Source organism: Rutilus rutilus (genome assembly GCF_951802725.1).
Source record: "Rutilus rutilus genome assembly, chromosome: 21".
Lineage (NCBI taxonomy): Eukaryota > Metazoa > Chordata > Actinopteri > Cypriniformes > Leuciscidae > Rutilus > Rutilus rutilus.
In genome coordinates this window covers 7,082,613-7,104,560 of record NC_140226.1, presented here as the reverse complement: position 1 = coordinate 7,104,560, position 21,948 = coordinate 7,082,613, and the positions used below count along the sequence as shown (strand labels likewise).

The 21,948-nt window shown below is 36.7% G+C and overlaps 2 protein-coding genes across 2 annotated transcripts in view; both read left to right on the top strand.

Moving 5' to 3' along the window:
- Window positions 1-3,036: 3,036 nt before the first annotated feature.
- mocs3 (molybdenum cofactor synthesis 3) lies at window positions 3,037-14,064 on the top strand. The gene is made up of 13 exons (XM_084394048.1): window positions 3,037-3,245; window positions 3,652-3,784; window positions 3,905-3,997; window positions 6,816-6,936; window positions 7,015-7,089; window positions 7,196-7,313; window positions 8,918-9,026; window positions 9,975-10,037; window positions 10,152-10,315; window positions 10,726-10,773; window positions 11,020-11,116; window positions 12,464-12,565; window positions 13,866-14,064. Exons 1-13 carry the CDS (start codon window positions 3,153-3,155, stop codon window positions 14,021-14,023), a joined length of 1,374 nt encoding a protein of 457 aa, XP_084250174.1. The 5' UTR covers window positions 3,037-3,152; the 3' UTR covers window positions 14,024-14,064.
- Window positions 14,065-15,108: 1,044 nt separating this feature from the next.
- The window catches only part of prkd3 (protein kinase D3), an 81,613-nt gene continuing 74,773 nt past the window's right edge, over window positions 15,109-21,948 (top strand). Inside the window, exons 1-2 of the mRNA XM_084393717.1 lie at window positions 15,109-15,500; window positions 15,886-16,539. Of these exons, the coding sequence (XP_084249843.1) occupies window positions 16,252-16,539 (288 nt within the window). The 5' untranslated portion in view covers window positions 15,109-15,500; window positions 15,886-16,251. The remainder of the gene's footprint in view (window positions 15,501-15,885; window positions 16,540-21,948) is intronic.

Here is a 21,948-nt window from a genome sequence, read left to right as displayed (position 1 = left end):
TTTTTTTTTTTTTTACTACTTGGTACTTTTAAAGCAAAGTATTTATGATGACCTATAACGAACTTACTTCCAATACTTCCTATATTCATTTTATTATTAAAACAAATGGAAGTGATTTGGCAAGTCAACTGTAAGGTTACATTTGCCAGCATTTGTCCCAACATTGCAAAGAACCAACAGGAAAATAAATGTGTGCCTGTACTGGCAGCATACTTGTAATAAATTAATACAAAATTCAGCATATTCTGAATCTCTAGCATTTAATAATAGACTTCTAACCAACATCCTCTTGTTATTTCCAATGAGCAATAGAATCCTTCAGACAAAAAAACAACATTTTGCTGTAGCAAATCCACAAACAGTTTTCGTTAAAAAATATAGAATGATGTACCAGCAGCTCTCATACAAACATAATGCTTGTGGATGCATATTCTGAATAATTAGTAACATACAAAGCCGCTCTTATTCACAACTAAATAATAAAGAGTTATGACTTGAAATGTTTGCTGTATACCACAATCAAAAACAGCTTATACAAAAAAAGTGAATGAACATCTGCAGAGAGCACAGTCAAAATGTAACTTTTTGTGACTGGCATTGCACATATTGCAGAGCAGTATAACGTATAACAGATCGGTTTACAGCATATTGATGTGAAAACTAAACAATACAGAAAGCAGCTCTCATACAAAAAATACTAAATAGGTAACAATGAAATTGCCAATTTTCCATACGTTAGCTTTTAACGAAGAGGGTGCCGTTCGAATTTGGCGCTCAGCCATCATGCGTCTGTTATGTGCGCGTCTCTGTTATGTGCACGCCACAGACTGTCCGCGCACTACACGTCCGCTTTAGAGTTCCGCCTTTTGCGTTCCGTCAATATTACGTTATTAGGAAAATATATATATATATTTTTTTTTTAGAAAATCGATTTTTTACATTTGTGAATCGATTCAGAATCGTCCACGTCCGCATCGCGATGCATCTAAGAATCGATTTTTTCCCCCACCGCTAGGAACGGGGGCCAATCAGGGGCCAATCAGATTTCAGCAGGGGCCAGGGCCCCTGTGGCCCCGCCTCTAGAACCGCCCCTGGTTTGAGGTCTCTGTGAAAGTTTTAAAGCAGTCTTTTAGTGCCGCTTTCAGAGCGCTGCACGTCAGTAACCATAAACTGACACGTTGTTTTTTCCCTCATAAATGCGAACATGGAAAATAAAATAAAATGAATATTATAGTGTTTTTTTGTTGGGTCAGACAATGATTACCAAATTTCTCTCTCATATTGCTCCACATAACCACTGAAAACGGTGAAAAAAGTGGTGGGTACAAAATGACTCATGACGAAATCTGGTGGGTAGCCTACGCGTATGTACCCATCTGGTGGTAGTGGACGTAAACAGCGAGAGATCGTGTGGCTGGTGCGCTTAGCCACGAGCGCGCTCCCATACGGGTAAAAAGAGCAAATAAAAAAACAGATAAGATGAGAAATAGGTAAATAAGATATGTATTGCACTGTATGTGTGCTTTTGTGTATCATTAGGGGTGTCTGAAAGATGTAAACACAGTGAGAGATCGTGTGGCTGGTAGTGGCCGTAAACAGCGAGAGATCGTGTGGCTGGTGCGATCGCTTCGCTTATAGCCACGAGCGCGCTCCCTTACGGGTAAAAAGAGCAAATAAAAAAAAAAACAGATAAGATGAGAAATAGGTAAATAAGATATGTATTGCGCTGTCTTTGTGCTCTCGTGTTGTATCATTAGGAGTGTCTGAAAGATGTAAACAGTGAGAGATCGTGTGGCTGGTAGTGGCCGTAAACAGCGAGAGATCGTGTGGCTGGTGCGACGCTTCGCCACGAGCGCGCTCCCATACGAGTAAAAAGAGCAAATAAAAAAACAGATAAGATGAGAAATAGGTAAATAAGATATGTATTGCACTGTATGTGTGCTTTTGTGTATCTGATAGATGTAAACAGTGAGAGATTGTGTGGCTGGTCTGGCCGGCGCGATCCACGAGACACGCGCTGCATTTGATTGTTTTTTTAAACCTTACATATTGTGTAAGTTCGAGTGGCCGGCGCATATATCCGTGACTGGTCGAGTGGCCGGCGCATATAAAGCAGTGGCAGGCGCGTATATCCGTGACTGGTCGAGTGGCCGGCGCATATAAAGCAGTGGCAGGCGCATATATGCAGTGGCAGGCGCGTACATCCGTGACTGGTCGAGTGGCCGGCGCATATAAAGCAGTGGCAGGCGCATATATCCGTGACTGGTCGAGTGGCAGCTCCCCCTGCCACGCAAAGATTTTACCCCTACAGCTAATGGGTTCTGTATATTACAGGTTCCATTTAATGGATAGTTCACTCAAAAATGAAAATATTGTCATCACTTACTCACCCTCAAGTTGTTCCAAACATCTATGAGTTTCTTTCTTCTGTTGAACACAGGATATATTTTAAAGAATGTTGGTAACCAGACAGTAACGGCACCCATTGACTTCCATAGTATTTCCATAGTATTTTTTCCTACTATGGAATCAGGTATCTGTCTTTAGCCAGCCGTCTGGTTACCAACAATATTTAAAGATAAAAAACAACATTATAAAATAAAAAAAAATTAAGAATTATAAAGATAATATTATAAATTGGCGCATTTCTACGCCACAATAAAGCAGAGTAAAATAATTCAAAGCTTAACTGTTCTTTATTTTAGTACCATACATATTAAATTACAAACAATACTATTTACGAAAACTCTAAACTGCATATTAGTGATGTTAAAAATAATGGCAGTGATCTGGTGACATGTCCATTTAGCAGGGGATTACAGCTAAATACAGCTATAAGAGCTATTGTTATCTCAGTAACTTTTGTTCAGCTGCACCCTCGTGTTACTTAATGTTTCAGATTGTTCTATCCCTCTAATACTCAAGTAGTCTTTTCAAAATAAATGTAATAACATTGAGTTGGTTATATCTACATTAATCTCTGGGGAGCGCGTATTATTAATCTGTTGTAATCACGTGTTACGTGCGCTACACGTGGTCGCACACGCGCGGAAACCCGGAAGTCCTGTGCAGTGTGATTTCTATATACACATAATTGCTCGTCATAATAACTGCTTCTTAATAACAATTTGATATCGAGGTGATTGTTCGTGATGGATGATACAATTTTAAGTTTGAAGACACAGCTCTTGGAAAGAGAGAGAGAGATTGCAGCTTTGAAGAAGAAACTTCATCAAATGGAAAAGGTCTGCAATAGTTATTCTGTTAACTCTGCAGATATTCAGATAACAAAGCCTTTGTTTGATTCTGTACCGTTATGCGTATCGTATGTAATGATTTTAACAAAGAATATTTAATGCCAATGTATATGTGTTGTTGTATGGAGTGAAAACAGTATCACAAATGTATTTTAAGGTTTAGGTTAGGTCAGACACTTAAACTCTATTACAATTATCTTTCTGAAGATAAAGATTTAAAGGCATGGATTGATAGAACAGCTCAAATCATTAATTAATTGTTGGACAGAATAATCTTTTGAAAGGCACCCTTGTCATATGACAGATAATTATGGTGAAATATATAAGAAGCCTTCTCAGAGCTGAGCATTTTCTTGTCTGAAAACTGAAAGGTCGTCTCGCCCCTTTTTTTTAGGGAAACTCAATATTAACAGAGTTACAGGAGAAGGTTACCAATCTTTCACCACTGAAATCAAATGTAATGCTGAGCAATGATGACATCATGAGATACAGCAGGCAGCTTATCCTACCAGAACTTGGTGTTAAAGGTTAAACAATATTTTGACTTTAACCTTTATAATATAACCCTTTTCTTTTCTTTTCTTTTCTTTTCTTTTCTTTTCTTTTCTTTTCTTTTCTTTTCATAAACAATCTTCTTTTCTCCACAGGCCAGGTTGCCATAAGTAATGTATCTGTTCTGGTTGTGGGATGTGGAGGTTTAGGATGTCCTCTTGCGCAGTATCTGGCTGCAGCTGGAATAGGTAAAGTGGCCATGTGTGTTTACTATGTTCATAATGCTGTATAAGTATAGGAGTTTGTTTGTATCTGTATTTGTACAAGTAAGGTCCTGTTGACACCCGATATTAAAGGGATTGTTCACCCAAAAATGAAATTTACCCCATGATTTACTCACCCTCAAGTCATCCTAGGTGTATATGACATTCTTCTTTTAGACAAACACAATTGGAGTTATATAAATAATGTCCTGGCCCTTCCAAGCTATATAATGGCAGTGAATGGCTGTTTCTGTTTTGAAGTCCATAAAAGTGCTCAACACGGCTCCATTTTTTCTTTAAAAAATGACGTTTTAGACTTCTAATTCGTGACTGGTGTTTTGTTTTGCTCTATCCTCTGTGCTTCCGCGGTTGTCATTACGTTGTGCGTCAAGTTCAAGTGTTACTCTTTCACCGTAAATCGATGCGTACTGCCGTCTACCAGAAGCTAGTTATTTTAGTCGATAATGTTTTAAATATGGATATTTTTCTTACACTAACAAATCGCTTCACTTCAGAAGGCCTTTATTAACCCACCAGAGCCACGTTGAGTACTTTTTTGATGGATGGATTCACTTTGATGGACTTAAAATATACGGCCATTCACTGCCATTATAAAGCTTGGACGAGTCAGGACATTTTTTTTACATAACTCTGATTGTATTTGTCTGAAAGAAGAATGTCATATACACCTAGTGCTAGGATGACTTGAGGGTGGCTAATTTTCATTTTTGGGTGAACTATCCCTTTTTCGTCCTTTAAAGCGTTTTCGTCAATCCGATCACAAGTGGACGACGCTAAATGCAGATGTAAACGGGGTTTAAATTGACCACTTCCAGAGGTAGTCGAAAATGCTAAATGCGTTTGAACAGCCACAAAAAAACGCCTTCTCCGGGATGGATTAAAACACCAGGTTTAAAGGGGTATGTGTCTTGTGATCGACCAAAACGCATCTTAAAACCAGGTGTAAACAGGGCCTAAAACATTTTGAGCTTGTCCACATTCGACCACTTCCAGAGTTATTGCATTGGTAGTGTAGATGCTCATGTGGTTGAATCATACAAGGTAGTTTGTGACATCAGAAAGTGATTTCAAACCCTGCTTTTGAGACTTTTTGAGTCTTTGGTTCACTGCAGTTTTAAGGAGAAAATACTCAGCAATGGTGTTGATTTATGAGTTTGCACATGGTTTGTCTTAAAGCATATTAAAAACACCACATAGACATATAAACAACATTAAAAACTTGATTTTCACCGCAGGGGGACTTTAACAAATTAACAAACACAACTTTTGATTTTAAAAATGCATTAGAATAACATACAAATGTTGTAATTACCATTGAGTAAGACTAATAAGTGCTGTTGTAATATTATTAATTCATGTTAACTAAATAAACCAATGTTAACAAATTAAACTTTATAGTTTGTATAGTTTAAATTATATATACACTACCAAGTAATTAATAATACAAATAATATAGTAAAAATAACAATAATACCCTATGATGCATTAAATGGATCAAAAACATGCAAACTTTTACATTGTTACAAAAGATTTCTATTTCAAATAAACACTGTTCTTTTGAACTTTCTATTCATCAAAGAATCCTGAAAATAATGATACCACAAAAATAATAATAAGCATTATTAAAGGTGCTGTATGTAACTTTTCTACTAAAATGAATCCTTTTTTTATTGCCTGTGTGTGAAGGGGTTGTAATCTCACATTAAAATGATCCACTTGGCGGGTTTTGCTATTACCTCGGAAAGCAAGTATTCTTATTTTTATGTGAAGGTGCCGGGTCGGATTTACCGCGAAAACCAGTGACGTGACCTGCACGCGCGCTCCCGAGCCTCTCGCCTCATCTAGCCTACTGACTTTGCACTCAACAGCGACGACACTGCAACTTATGACATGGACTTATGACTTATGCAACTTATGACATGTCTGATAACACTAAGAAACGACCTGCTCCCAGCACAACACAGACTCCAACACAAACTCCACATATTGATAAAAAAAAAATAAAAAAAAAGTTCTGCTGAAGCTCCTATGGCCAGACGTGAATCGGATGAACTTCGGGTGAAAAAACACGGCTCAACATCGGCAGGGCATTTGAATAATGGAGAAACCTTATCTACAAACCTAGAATGTACATTTCCTGAAGAAAATGTGAAGTGGTGGAGCATTAGTTCAACGTCAAGCTGATAAAATTGTAACGTTGCAGTGGGAGTTTACCTTAGTTTCCAGCATTGTGTGATGCTTTCTCCGGTGTGTTGCGTCTCGGCACCCACAGTGCTCGCTCATAAATTCGAGCACGCGCAAGAGCATGCGCTTGTAAACTTTTTGGTTGCAATCTGAAACATCACCGCTAGAGGTCGATGAAAACTACATACAGCACCTTTAAATTATAATAATATTTGACAATATTACTGTTTTTAGATCAAATAAATGCAGCCTTGCTGAGCAGAAGAGACTTCTTTCAAAAGCATTAAAAAAATCTTACTGACCGGGAACTTTTGGACGGTAGTGTATAACAAACATATTCAGCTGTAATAGTTAGAGAGAGTCTTTTTTTTTAAATTAACTTTTTAATTTAAGAGAAATGCACACAAAACAGAAGTTACCATAGTTACCAGTCTAAATACTAAAGTAGAAGAGATGAATCCGCTGTTCATAATGGGTCCCGTGAAAACCTTCATATCTCATTTTAGATTGTGTCCCAAAGCAAACGCTTGCATGAAGACACAGATGTAATTGTACTATGGCACTAGTCGGCAGTTGTTAATGTACTTTGTGTTTTCAGGACGTTTGGGTCTGTTGGACTATGATGTGGTGGAACTGAGTAACTTGCACCGACAGGTGCTTCATTCAGAAGTGACTCAAGGTCAGCCTAAAGCCCTGTCTGCCGCCCAGGCCATCAGCAGGTACCATCCTACCTCACGAAAACCAGCACAGGTGAACGACTGAACGACGGAGAGTTGACTGCTTGTGATCTCTTCCAGGTTGAACTCCACAGTTCAGTGTGTTCCCTATCACCTCCAGCTCTCCAGAGAGAACGCCATTCAACTCATTCAGCAATATCCACTCATGAAATGCTATTGAGAAGTTAATCTTGAGCTTTTCCACAGTTCTGTACAGTGCGAAACCCATTTAATATTTGTCTCCTTGACTTTGCATCTTCATGTATGACATTGTGGCAGACTGTTCAGACAACGTTCCTACACGGTACCTAGTGAACGATGCCTGTGTTCTGGCCGGCAAGCCTTTAGTGTCAGCGAGTGCTCTACGAATGGAAGGACAGGTGAGCTCATTTATTCAATATCTCAATCAAACCTGCAGACAGTGAGCTGTACATTGATATCTGAATGTTGATTGAATGACAGTGGTCGCAAGTATTTGGATTCTTTTACACATTCTTTTAAAGGGACAGTCATCTATACAGGATGCAATGCTTTTTTGACATCAACGTTCTTTAAAATATCTTTATTTGTAAGACTGGAGTAAAGGCTGATGAAAATTCAGCTTTACATCACATAAATAAATTATATTTAAAAGTATATTAAAAAAAATAAAAAAAATAAACATTATTTTAAATTTTAACAATATTTCACAATATTCAATTTTTATTTAATTTTTTCTGTATTTTTGATCAAATAAATTCAGCCTTGATGAGCCACAAATTACCATTTTTACTCTGAGGTGGAAACAGGTTTCTATACTAATGTTGTGTTTAGCACAGTTGTAATAAACCCTAAAGCTGTATTTGATTTGCTTATTTTAAAATATTTCTCAAATATATTAAAATATGAATAATCATATTTTGAAAATCATATCCATCAACAATATTAATAAATAATAAAAACAACAAGTGAATGTGAGTGTAGACCTCTTATTTAAAAAAAAAAAAAATCAGCAATCTTATGAACAATACATTTATGATAGTTATTACTACATGAATATACACACTATAAACAGCATTTCTTTGTAATGTATGGTGCAGATTTTAAATAGGTCAAACAGACATGATAGATACGATAGAAAAATGTATAGGTTGAACATTAATTATCTCTTGATTACAAAAAATGGTGTGAAAGTTTTCAGAGCAGCGCAACACAAAAGCACCTATCGGCGCATAATGATGTGCATGATGATGCGCTTTAAAGTAACCTTACGTTTTTGAGTCATTCGATCATGAGATTCATTAATTCTCCAGCACGCTCATCTTACAGACACCCAATAGTGAGTATAACGCCATTCAGAATCGCCAGCAAACTCCAGAAAAATACAGTTCTTTTCAACATATCACAGACCTTTATGTTCAGATTATAGATAATAATGGGAACTTTGTAACATCTTTCAGAGTTTTGCTGTCTCAGCTGAATGTGGCATTCTGCCGCAGTGAAGGGAAGAGTTTCCATTTTAACTTAAGTTTAACATCCTAATATACTGTCTGTTCCTAAAATTAAGTTGCTGTTTATCTTCAGAAAACCAGGAATATAGTGCATGAAAACTATATAGTTTATGGTGCATTTATAATACCTTTTGGTATTAACAGTAACAACCATAATGCACAGGGTTGGATTTGGATTGTTCCCGTCTGACTGAGACCCGGTTCAATAAAAAAGATCCGCATTTGTTCATCCACTGACTTTTCACAAGAATAAAGGGGCAGCTTTTTTATTGTTATTTAGAAGACCTAATTTTATTGTGAATTGTTTTGAATAACACTGTCACTTTTGATAAATTTAATGCAGCCTTTCTGAATAAAAGTATGAATTTCTTTCAAAAAATGAAAAAAATCGTACTCACCCCAAACTTTTGACCGAGAGTATATATGCAGTTTGATGTAGTGTGTCTTTTGAGTTAATTGGGAGATTTTGATTATTTCAGTGTTTTCTCTTGTAGCTCACGGTGTACAACTACAGAGGAGGGCCGTGTTACCGGTGTTTGTTCCCCTCTCCACCTCCTCCTGAGACTGTCACCAACTGCTCTGATGGAGGCGTTCTGGGAGTGGGTCAGTCTGACTCTACTTGACCTGATTATACTCCATAGCTTCTTCCTCTTCATCATCATCTTCTTCTCATCATTCTTATCCACAATGTTCTATATTTCTTTCAGCCAGAACTACTTGCTTATTGTACAATGTCCATTCAAACTTCGTTTTGTAGATAGTTTCAGTCTTTTGTAGTGGTTTGTTCAATTTAAAGAGGACCTATGCCCTTTTTACAAAGACTTGATTTTGTTTTTGGGCTCTACTAGAATAGGTTTTCATGCGTGAAAAAATGTCTTAATTTTCACATATTTTACATTATTGCATCTTCTCTCTTCCCAGTCTGTCAGTAACACTTTTAGTTTCCTGCATGTCTCTATGAAGCCCCTCCTTCTGTGATCTGATTGGTCGGCTGGACCAGTGTGTTGTGATTGGTCAACCGGTTCGAGTGTATTTCGGAAACACAATACTAATGAGATTCAACACACTACTAACGCAACTCAACCAGGCCCCGGCCCTTTTTTGTATATGCCTTGTGCAGGAATCATTTAAATGATGTGACATTTACGTTCCTGGAAGAAAACTCGAGACTTCAGTGACACTGATATAGAGAATAACTCTTAATAACTTTGTGCTTTGTAACTTTCAGAGCTTTTTCATCCTCAAACAGCAACATTACACACTAAAGAAATATGAACATGTTTTGAACATGAGTGTCTTGACAAAGACCATCTCTCTCATTTACTTAAAACTGAATCCTAAGTTCTTTGCTTGTCTAAAACAACAATACTGTTTCTTTTTTACTGCAGATCTTACCTCAAAAAACTATTTTTTAAGTTATTTCTGACTTTAAAAAAAGTGAATATGAATTCTTCTTCTGCAACGATCCCATAATCCCATAATTATAAGTTCATGTTGCAGTGTTCTGCATTGTGGATATGACTGTGAAGTGACTTGCTTTGATACTTGCAGTGCCTGGTATAATGGGTTGCCTTCAAGCATTAGAAGTTCTGAAAATTGCGTCCGGTCAAGGATGTATCCTTTCTACCCTTAATGACATCCTAAACTGAAACAATTATGCTTTAAGCTCACTTATTACCATACTGTAGGCAGAACGTAATGAAGGAACTCCTTAACTGGTCTGTTCAGCCTCATTTGAGCAGCAGCTGCTGATGTTTGATGGCCAGGAGGGGCGTTTCCGGTCCATACGTCTGCGGGCCAGGCAGATCGAGTGTGTGGTGTGTGGAGAGAAGCCCACGCTCACTGAGCTCCAGGACTATGAGCAGTTCTGTGGCTCTGCTGCTACGGATAAGGTCTGAGCATGAGGAAATCTCACACTTTCCTTCCTATAGTCACCCTTGTGTGTGTGTGTGTGTCAATGATGCAAACTAATCAGCTGTGGTTAAACGTCCACAAGGCGTCACTGTCACACACTTATTATGTAGAGTGTGTTTTGCAGAGACCAGCTTTGAAAAGCATGCAGTTATTCAATTCATACACATTCAGTGTAACTGTATTATTAAACTTAGGGAAAGAAAACTCCTTTCAGCCATGGCAAATACATTCAGTCAAAAATCAACTCCAAAACCAAAAAGGTTTTAGGTCACCTGATCAGACATGGCCTACATCAGCATTTATTTGTGGTGGTTTTGGTTTAAAGGTTGTGTGATGAAAACCAGTGCTGATTTATTCTCCCGTTCTTTCTGTTTTATTTCATTCACAGTGTCGGAGACTGAATCTTCTAACCAAAGAACAGAGAGTCTCTGTGCAGGTAGTACAGTGATTTGTCATAATTCTGGGCATGCAGAGGAATGTAATAAGGGGTGTTTAAATTTCCACTTGGTAGTTTAGATTATATCTTTAGCAGAACCGCTCTATGTTAGCCAGTTCATTACTGAGCATTGTGGAAGTGTGCAGCTGGTCATTATATAAAGCAGATCTGATCTGTCAGCTTGCATTTCTGTGCAGCTTCCTTCCTCAAATATTGCACATATATAATATTTGTCTTTCATTGCAGGAGTATAGAGCCATTTTGGACAGCTCAACCCCTCATCTCCTCCTTGACGTTCGACCCAAAGTAGAGGTGGACATTTGCCATCTGTCAACCTCAATCAGTATCCTTTCCCATGATCTCTCTTTAACAGTTTAGTATTGGACATTTGCTTCATTAAAATATACAACAGAAACTCTACATGTCTCTACTCTACGAGTCAGTCAGTGCACTATGGAGTTTCAAATTTGCCTAAATTACCTTTATGATTAATGTTGTAGTGGATTAACTTTTTGTTTTTTAGAAGCTTTTCATAATATCTACTCTCGTTAGCTACACTACAGTTGTCAATAATTGTAAAACTCATTTTTGATCACCAAAATTACATATTTAAAAGTTTTTTTCATGCCTTAAAATAGCTCTATACCCTTGTTTCATTTAGTATATGTGGATCCATGAATATGCAAATTAGCCCCGCCTCCACTCACTCACACCAGCTCAGAGATCCACTCGATGGATCCACTTTACTGAAGCAAACGCTGCATAGTTGTATCGCTCACAACGTGTGATTACACAATATGATTAGTGTTTTGCTTGACTATGTAATCAAACATCTAATAATGTGTTACACAAACCATGTTCCTGTTCGCCGTCTCAGTCTACCTTTTTAAAATCAGTATCCTTAGCGAAGTAATGAAGCAAACTAAATGATTTTAAACTCTGTTTTCCATTTGATATACACATTTAGATTAATTTAGATTAGCAATGTTTATACATCAGGCCCCAGGTGACCAAATAGAACATTTAGAGTCACTTTTATTTATATAGCGCTTTTTACAATACAGATTGTTTCAAAGCAGCTTCACAGTGATAACAGGAAAATAATGCAACAAAGTTTGTTTCCAGAAGAAAATAGCGTCATAGTCCAGCTTAAGTAAGTTCAGTGATGTTTCATTTTGTTGTAAAAAAATATATATTAATTTAGTTAATTTATATATATATATATATATAGCAGCTCTGGAGAAAACAGTGATGTCATCATCCAGCTCAGTTCAGTTCTCATATAATGGTGTCAGTGCAGGCAGATCAATAATATTGTTGAATATTAAATTAAATGTTAAATTTAATGACCCCAACTAAGCAAGCCGAAAGCCAATGGCAACAAAGGCGAAAAAGGCGACAGTGGCAATGAACCAGAACTCCATCAGGTGGCAGGATGGAGAAAAAACCTTGGGAGAAACCAGGCTCAGTCGCTCAGTTCTCCTCTGGCCAACGAACGAACAGTGTATGATTATGATTCAGGCAGCGTTACAGGTCAGAATAAACACTTGTTCATTTCTCGTGCTCTGGTTTGGAGGCACTAACACTCGTCTCACTGCTGCTGACGTTTCTTCATTCTTCATATTTAGTGTGAGATTTAGTAAAAATCAAGTTAATTCCTTCAGTTTAATTTTCTTACCTTGCATGACATACATTCCACTTGCTAGTTTAGAGGATAAAAAGGCTGAGCACATCACACTTTTAAAAGATACAATTAGTAATCTCAAACAACAAACCAAATCTCAAGTCCCAGGTAAGAATCTTTTTTTGTTATATGCTGTTTTTTGTGATTAATGTTTAACACTCCCTTCTCCTGCACCTCAGTTCTTTCTGCTCAAATAAACGTGGTGCAGAAACACTAAACGTCACTTTGCGCAGGAATGAACATTGATGGTGTTGAGCCATACATAATGATCCTATCTTTATCCACAATAATCACTCGTTTGAATGCCAAATGCCATCGGTTTTCTCAAGAAAGTCATCAGAAACAGCTGGCCTCGTGGTGAATAATCAAGTATTTTTTTAGATTTAGATTTTTTTAATGAGATGTGAATCTATTTAAACTAATTCGATAAGCCTTCATTTCACTTGAGATAGATGCTAACTGCCTTAGAAAAGAAACAGCCTAAAATTATGTTACTGGAATATTCCACACCAACATCTCAAGGAAAAGGTTATAAGAAGAAATAGAAGAATAGAATTGAAGAAAGAGATAACACTTATCCAGCAAGTACACAATAAATTGATCATGAGTGATATTAAAGATAGTCATAATGTTACTAAATATTTCTATTTCAAATAAAACATTTTTTTAACTTTCTTTCCAAATAATGCCACGTTTTTCAGAAAATAATTAAGAAGTAAAACCAGTTTTGAACATTGTTAATAATAACCATTATTAGTAATTAAACATCAATAAAAATTGATAACAGAACCAGTTCAGCCAATTACATTTTAAAATATATTTTTACATATTCATAAATATTCATTATAGTTATTATTATCCCATGGTAAAATGTATATAGTACTTCTGTTGTGATCATTTATAAAATAATTGTGATGAGGGGTTTACATACACATTTTTTCATCACATAAATGCATCCTTTGTGAGCATAAGCAAAAAAAATTCCAGTTTATGTATGCATGTATTTATTATTTATATGTATCTATTTACGCGCGCACACACACACACACGTTTGATAATTAAAGAAAATTATACTTTTATTGAGCAAGGATGCATTAAATTGATAAATATGGCAATAAAGACATTTATAAAGTTACATAAGATTTCTATATCAAATAATATATAAATTATTTAATTTTAAATGATTTTAGTTATTTTAAATTGTAATATTTTACAATATTACTGTTTTTGTCTATTTGTGATGAAATAAATGCAGACTTGTTGAAAATTATAATCTTCTATCACAACTGAACTGGTGCTATATATATATAATTGGTAAAAGAAGATTATTTGTTTGATTGGAGTAAATGAGCTTGAATAGAGTGAATCAACTAACTTTATCTGTGTGTTTACCTTTATTGTCTTGTAGTGTTTGTGGTGTGCAAACTTGGCAATGACTCCCAGAAGGCAGTTCAGCTCCTGGAGAACATGTCTGGCCTTGAAACTGAGCAGATCACTGTGAAGGACATCAGTGGAGGATTGATGGCCTGGGCCAAGAACATAGACCACTCGTTCCCTCAATACTGACTCATTAATGAACGAAAGCAATAAAGTTCGAATGATTTTCAGTTTGTCTATTTATTTCATTTATGCTATAATTGGTTAGATTTTTTTATGGCACCTCATCACTCCCCTGCATTTTTGTGTTTCAATGCATCTTTTAATGTGTGTAATATAATCAGACTGATTTCTCCATTTATAATGATTCTAGTAAGTTTACTCTGCACCTTTGATTTTTAATTATGGTTCTCAAATAAACATTCATTATAGTTATCATTATCCCATGGTACATTTTATACAGTACACCTGTAGTGATCATTTATAATATAATTGTGATAAGGAGTTTACATACACCTTGCAGTTGCGGAATATACTAAAAATGTTATATTAACATACATTAAGGATATAAAGTAAAGATCATATTCCATGAAGATATTTTGTAAATTTCCTACCTTAAATATATATAAAAAATATTTTTGTGAGTGGATGCAGCACAATCGTGAACATAAATGGAAAACTTTAAAGGCGATTTTCTCAATGTTTCGATTTTTTTGCACCCTCAGATTCCAGATTTTTAAATAGCTGTATCTCGGCCAAATATTGTCCTAACAAACCATACATCAATGGAAAGCTTATTTGTTCAGCTTTCAGATGATGTATAAATCTCAAGTTGTGTTGTGACTGGTTTTGTGGTCCAAGGTCACATATTAAGTGTATGTAAACTTTTAGCTATAATGACTACTTAATTGTAGCTATCATTACGTCATTACAAACATTATACAGTGCAGTCATACAGGTATATGACTATACAGGTCATTAGTTAATGTGTATTGAAATTATTAGAAATTTAATACATCCCCCCTCCCCTCCCTCCCTCCCTCCCTCCCTCCCTCATTTTTATATTTCAATGAACTACTAAACCCTTCCGTTTACATAATAGTAATATATTTGTGATCAATGCTATAATTATGATGAACAAGAACAGCTTGAGCTTTGTGGACAATCGCAGATAAAGGCCGCTACAATGTATCATTCAGGACTCTATAATGCTATATTGCGTCATAGAGCCCGTGGAATGACGCCGCTAGAGGGCGCGCACACGCGGAATACTCACATAACGGAAACTGCGCGTGAGAGACATGCGCGTACGCCAGTGAGAGAAAGAAAAACATTTCTGCACTTTTGAAGCTCAACTTCACTTCTTCAGCTCGACAGACCTGCCATTTCCTTCAGCCTTTACTTTCTCGGTCTGTGCGGCGTTCGTTATTTGCCCGCGGAGATGGAGAGCGCATATTAAGACGCGTGTAACGTGACATGAGAAGAGGTTAGAAAGTTTTCAAATCGAGCTCATGTAACGGAGCCTGTAACCGAGCGATGGTTAACTGGCTAAATGAAACACCAGAAGCTTTAAAAAAGAAACCCCGAAGCTCTCAAGTCCTCGTTTTCCATTGATAGTAAGCTTAATCTCTTCACTTGTCAGGGAAACGCCTTTCCAGCATTAAAGGTATGTGTTCCTCTCTTTCCCTCCTCTGTTCAGTGTGTTTATTTCGTCTTGAGAATCAGTTGTTAATGATGCATGGTAATAAAGCTCGAACAAAGACATTGTATAACTTGTTTTGCTGGTATTTGTGGTCTTGTGCCAGTTATGCGATCTAGAGTGGGAGGGTCTCCAGATGTGTTTCCAGATGTGAGCTGGAGTTCTTCATAGCAAAAGACAAAAATGTGCAAAACTCCTCCAGAAAACAAGGAGTTTGAATTTACACTCTGATTTGGATATTCAATAACTTGCTATTCTTATAGATAATGGCTGAATGAATGAGTTCTGTAGCTCCCAGTCAGGGACTTGTGGAAGAAAGACTGAAATGAATCCTTTTTTTTGTTTCGAACAGATATGAGGAGCTGGATTACAACGGAAAGCACTTTGTCAAGCATCATGCTGGCATCCTGATCGCTCAGCCGTGGAGTGACACTGTCAAGTCAACATGTGCTGGATAATGCACAGACGGCCATGAATATGCTATATTCATATATGAGAGGGCGACGTAGTGAAAAATAGGCACCTCATTCCTAGCTCCAATTCTGCTGCCTCGTACACCACGGGTTGCACATGACTGTGCCAGTTCTGTTCACCTGCCTTAGGACAGAATAACATTGTGTTTGATTGAAAACACAACCTGTTCCCTCATCGGATATCGGCCACGGTTTCCAAGCTTGTCCGTTTTACACAGTTTACTCTCAACCTGTGGAGGTAACTAATGTCTGCCAGTAGTAGCACCTCTCCTCTGACCTTACCTAAACCCTTCGTCCACTCTCAGCATCAGACTGCCCCCCCGACCCCCTCTCCATCCCCCAGCCCTCCGGTGCCACTCTACGCCCGCCTCTCCAATGGGAATCACAGTGTCCCGAGCCCCACCAGCTCCCTTCACGGAGGAGTGTCCTTCCTCCTTCAGATCGGACTCACCAGGGAGATGGTCACCCTGGAGCCTCACGATCTGTCAATCAATTCTGTCAAGGATTTGGTCTGCTCCATAGTCGATCAAAAGGTAATAACGTTTTATCTGTGTGATGATCTCTCACTTTCATCAAGAGTCCTACTGAATCTTGCCTGGTCACACATCACAACATCATTTGAAAGAGTGTCCCTATCAAATCTCTACACATAGCCTACTGTGTTTTATTTTGAGCACATGATTATTTATGAAATTGAATTCTCTTAATTTTTCTAAAAGGGTGAGACTAATTGACCGATGTGAGTTTATTCCTGTAATCGTCAGGAAGTTGATTTAGGTGGATGAGCATGAGGAGCATTAGTGATTGATTAAAGAACACATTTTCATTCAATCTCATCTAAATCTGCTTTGATCCACAAACACGGCAGACGAGGTGGGATGTGTGTGTTGTGCAGCACATATCCGCTGGTCAGATGGTTAGGGCAATGGCTGGGAATTTTTAACCTCAGTCGTAATAGTATTATTACGTAGTATTACAGTAAACATCTTACTGGAATGAAATGGTTACTTTAGAATGTTGAAAGCTGTGTGGTTACTAGGGTATTGCTAGGCCATTTCCATGGTGTGTTAGTGGTTTCTAGGACAATTCTAAGTAGTTTAGACGAGAGAGAGAGATACTGATACTGATGTTAAATGTTGATAGTTGATTAGATTTAAAAGGTCTTATTTGTCATTGACCTATAATATGTTTTAGTGTTGTTTGCATTAAATGTCTTCAATTGTTTTGACGTTATAGTTACATATAGGCATGCATGTGTTATTGTTGATCAATTTAATATTGATATTTCAAACAGAGGTCTAGTGTTTTGGAAACACTATTATGATGTGGACAAATAGAACACAGTGACTCTCGAACTGATTTTTGGATAGTACAAGCACATCTTTACCCTACGATGTGCAACATCATGTCTCAGTGTCTCTGTCTGTGTGATGCATGAGGCAGATAAGTGCATGCGTGTAAAAATCTGTTAGAACGGAAACACACTTTCAGACAGTAACCAAGAGGTTTTAAGTGTTTCTTGAAATAATGTCACACATTGTGTAAACATGCTCTTTCTTCAAAGATGTCATCATTGACATTAAAATATAAAAAAAAAAAAAAAGAAGATAAATAGGCCTATGTATACACACACACACACACACACACACGTGTATATATATCATTTATTTATTTTTTGTTTGTTTTTGTGTGTCCAACAGTTAGGCTAGGTGCATATTTAAAACATTTACATTTACATTTATGCATTTGGCAGACGCTTTTATCCAAAGTGACTTACATTGCATTTCAAGGTATACATTTTACATTCTTATCAGTTCATTTAGGTGCATTTTCATATTTTATATATATACTGTGAAATTTTAAATAAAATTATATAAAAATTATATTATATACAATTTTATATATATATATATATATATATATATATATATATATATATATCACATGATTCAGAAAATCTAGAAGGTCTATTCTGGCCTGGGTCATTTTAATTTGGTCAGATATGAAAAACAAACAAAAAAACATTAGACTGATCAACACTTTGTGTCAGAACAGGCTGAAGCCTGCAAAATGTGTTTAGCTGTCTGTGAATGTCAATGCTAAACGGTCTGCAAAGTCGAACGTGCACAATAAATATAGTTCTACTCTCCCTAAAGAAAGAATCAACTTCCAGAATTCCAGTCTCGCTTCCATGATACGTAACACGGTAACACATTTGCGCTTTGAAAAATTATGCATTCTGTGTGAACCAACTCCTGAGCGTCTATCATAAGTTAAGATGCAGATTTTTGTGCTGTGTTTTTAAAATTGATCATGAGTTCTGAGCGTTCTCACATAACTCTGTCCTCATTCATTTGCATGTTCATCTTTTTGTTTGGGCTGTTTAATTTTAGGATTTTGTTTAAAATGCTCTACCAGCACCACCCTGCAATATCAAGCCCCGCCCCATTAAGCCCCGCCCCCAGCACCCCCCTGATAAAATATGTTCCCGCGGCTATGGCTGCCCGTGAACAACATCTACTCTGGCCTGCCCTCAAACACTGTGCCTGGTGTTGTGTACATGTCGAGAGGACACTGTTTTCTGCGCTGCAAAAGTAAACTATCTTTGTAAACACTTCCAAAGTATGAGGATGTGAAGAGTCAGTGGTTAAAATTACCACAGCGATACAACAGCAGTATAATCTTTTGATAATTGCTTCTCAAATTTCCATGGTGTCTAAATGAGATTTACAAAACACTTATCCATTAAAGATGGGTCAGTAGCCACCAATTGGACCAACCCTCAGAATCACAATCTGTAAATATGATTAATTATTGATGTATATATTTTCTACCGGGTGTTCAAAATATGTAGTTTTGTGTTAGGGGTGTAAATCGGACAGTTCATCACAATACGATACGATATCGATTCTCTCAGCCAGCGATACGATATTTGCCGATACCTCAAAAAATTCTGCGATACGATTACGATTCGATTCGATTCAGGGCTATATCGATCGATTCATCGATATTTAGATATTATGTTCACACAACCAGTTACGTTTTTATTAACTCACAAATGCAACCAAAATATATAACATGAACGTTTAATTAAACTCTTTGAAAATTGCACACCCTCTCCCAATTGGGACATTTACAACAGAAGAGGTCATTTGCAAGTACTCCGTTCTTGTTCATTTTCATAAATCATGTTTTTTTATTATTATTGTGCATTCCAAGTAATATCAATCAAACTGCAGCTGGGTTGTTTTGATTAATAATAATAATAACTTAAAAAATACAGGTAAATTAAAAAATTAAAGTTAATTGAAAGTAGGCCTATGCTTTAATATGTTATGGTAATATGTTTCTTTTTTTTTTTTTTTTTAGCAGAGCAGATACATTCACATTTCATCCTTCTGAGTCAAACAAAACCAAATAATTGCTATGATAAATAATACAACACTCGGTTAATCTTTGTAACGTTAATCTCCTCAGCTGACATAGACGCCAATTTCAAATGAGGAGATTAACGTTATAAAGACACCGGCAGACAGTATGGTTGGTGAGTAAACGAAAATGAGCGCTTTGGTGGAAGGATGTTACGTGAGAATGTGGAGAGTGTCAAAATAAAGCTGTATATCAATATTTTACGTGTGGAATCGATGCATCGTATCGTTAGACGTTATATCCATGTGTCGTTACACCCAATTTGTGTTTTATATTGTGTAGGTCTCCGGCTAACAGCTAATCAGCTGTGGGCCAATTTAACTTAAAATTGCGCCCATAAATGCAGATTGTCTGTTGTTCTTACTACTTTGAGGAATGATAAAGGATAGAGCAAGATTTGTTTTACAAACTTTAATGTTACACATCAGTCATTAACATTAGTGCTCGGCTAAAGTATGTGCTGTTATTGATACAGTTAATGATATGTTCCCACATGTGTGCACCACAATAAATTAGAAGTATACATGATTATATGTAGAAATATATTGGTTTGTTGTGGACATACACTTGTTAAAGGGTTGGTTGACCCAAAAATGAAAATGATCCCATAATTTACTCACCCTCAAGCAATCCTAGGTGTATGACTTGCTTCCTTCAGCCAAACACAAATACTGGCTCTTCCCAGCTTTATAATTGGAGTGAAAGGGTAAACATTTTTTTTAAGCCCAAAATAGTGCATCCATCCATCGTAAAAGTAGTCCATACGTCTCCAGGGGGTTAAAAAGGCCTTCTGAAGCGAAGCATTTTTGTAAGAAAAATATCCATAATTTGAACTTTATAAACTGTAAATCACTAGCTTACGGTAATGCGATCCATGCATTCACAAGAGAGTTGAGTTCCGGCGTATGACGTAGGAAGTAACAAACTCTAATTCGTGACCGGTGTTTTGTTTTGCTTTATTGTCTGCGCTTGGCTGTTACCAGAAGCCAGTGATTACAGTTTCTAAAGTTATAAATATGGATATTTTTCTTACAAAAACGCATCGCTTTGCTTCAGATGGCCTTTATTAACCCCCTGGAGCATTTAGATTACTTTTATGATGGATGAATGCGCTTTTCTGTTTTTTTTTATTTATTTTTTTACCTTTCACTCCCATTATAAAGCTTGGAAGAGCCAGGATATTTTTTAATATAACTCTGACTGTGTTTGGCTGAAAGAATCAAGTCATACACCTTGCTTGAGGGTGAGGAATTACAGTTGCAAAATCTCATAATGTCAAGTCAAGTCACCTTCATTTATATAGCGCTTTTAAAAATACAGATTGTTTCAAAGCAGCTTTTTAGTGATAATTGGAAATTAATGCAACAAAGACTGTATTGGTTGTACAGCAGCTCTAGAAAAAAGTAATTGTACAGCTTAATTAGGTTTTTGATTGATTAATTTCTATTGTAAAAATCATTAGGCCTAGTTATTAACTTAGGGGCCGCTTACACAACACCGTTTTCAACTGAAAACTGTATACATCAAACTGAGTAGAGTATCTCTGAGAAACGTCCTGCTTGAGTCATCCTTGCGATGGCGGTTTGGGTTGAATAACAGTTCTTCCAATGTTTCATCATCGGACTCGCGCTCGTGAGTGGTAAAATCGACGCCATCGTTACTGTCTTTACAGTGTGAACAATCGCTGAGCTTAAGGAAGTTTCCGGACGGAGCTGAAGTTCAGTTATGTAATTTCAATTATGAAAGTGTTTATTGACATTTGATGTATGTAAAGCTGTTGTAGGAGACTCCAAAACAACATTAGGAGCCTTTAAAATAGCATAATAGGGGCACTTTAAAGCCGCATGGAATGTAAGTTGCTTTAGTCTTTCCTATTGTGATGTATATTCGTGTAAAACGGTTTCTCAAACAAGAAAAAATGTAGGGCAGGACTTGATTTTGTCCATGGGGGAATTGATTGGATAGTTTTCTATTGGTCAGTCGTGTGAGTGACAGGTTGTCCCGCCCTCGTGGGGGAGTAAACACGTCATCACGGAAAAGAAGAGATGTTGCTGGAAGAGTCATTTTGATTAAAGATTAAGAAGCCACAATAATAAAAAATAAAAAAAATATGTGAATGGATCAATCATTATAAATACCGCTATATTATATAAAAAAATATTAGAATTATTATATTAGACTTTAAAAACTGTAGGATACATTTTTTTTTTTTTTTTTTTTTTTATTGTGATGGTTTTTTTTCTGTTTATTTTTTTTCACACTGGCTTGTTTGGGCAGTTTTAAACCTAAATCTCAGGCTTTGGCTTTTCCACCAACGCTTAAAAACTGTGTAAATAAAAGATATCCATTTGAAGCGTGAAAGCAGTGGCATCAAATCATGCTCTTGTTCTGAGAGCATCTATACGGTCAGGTGACCTGTGAATGAGTTGACCAGAGTTATGCCATTACACTCTGGTAAAAGCCACTGAATATATGCCACATAAGAGCAGCACAGTGTGTTAATGACATGCTTC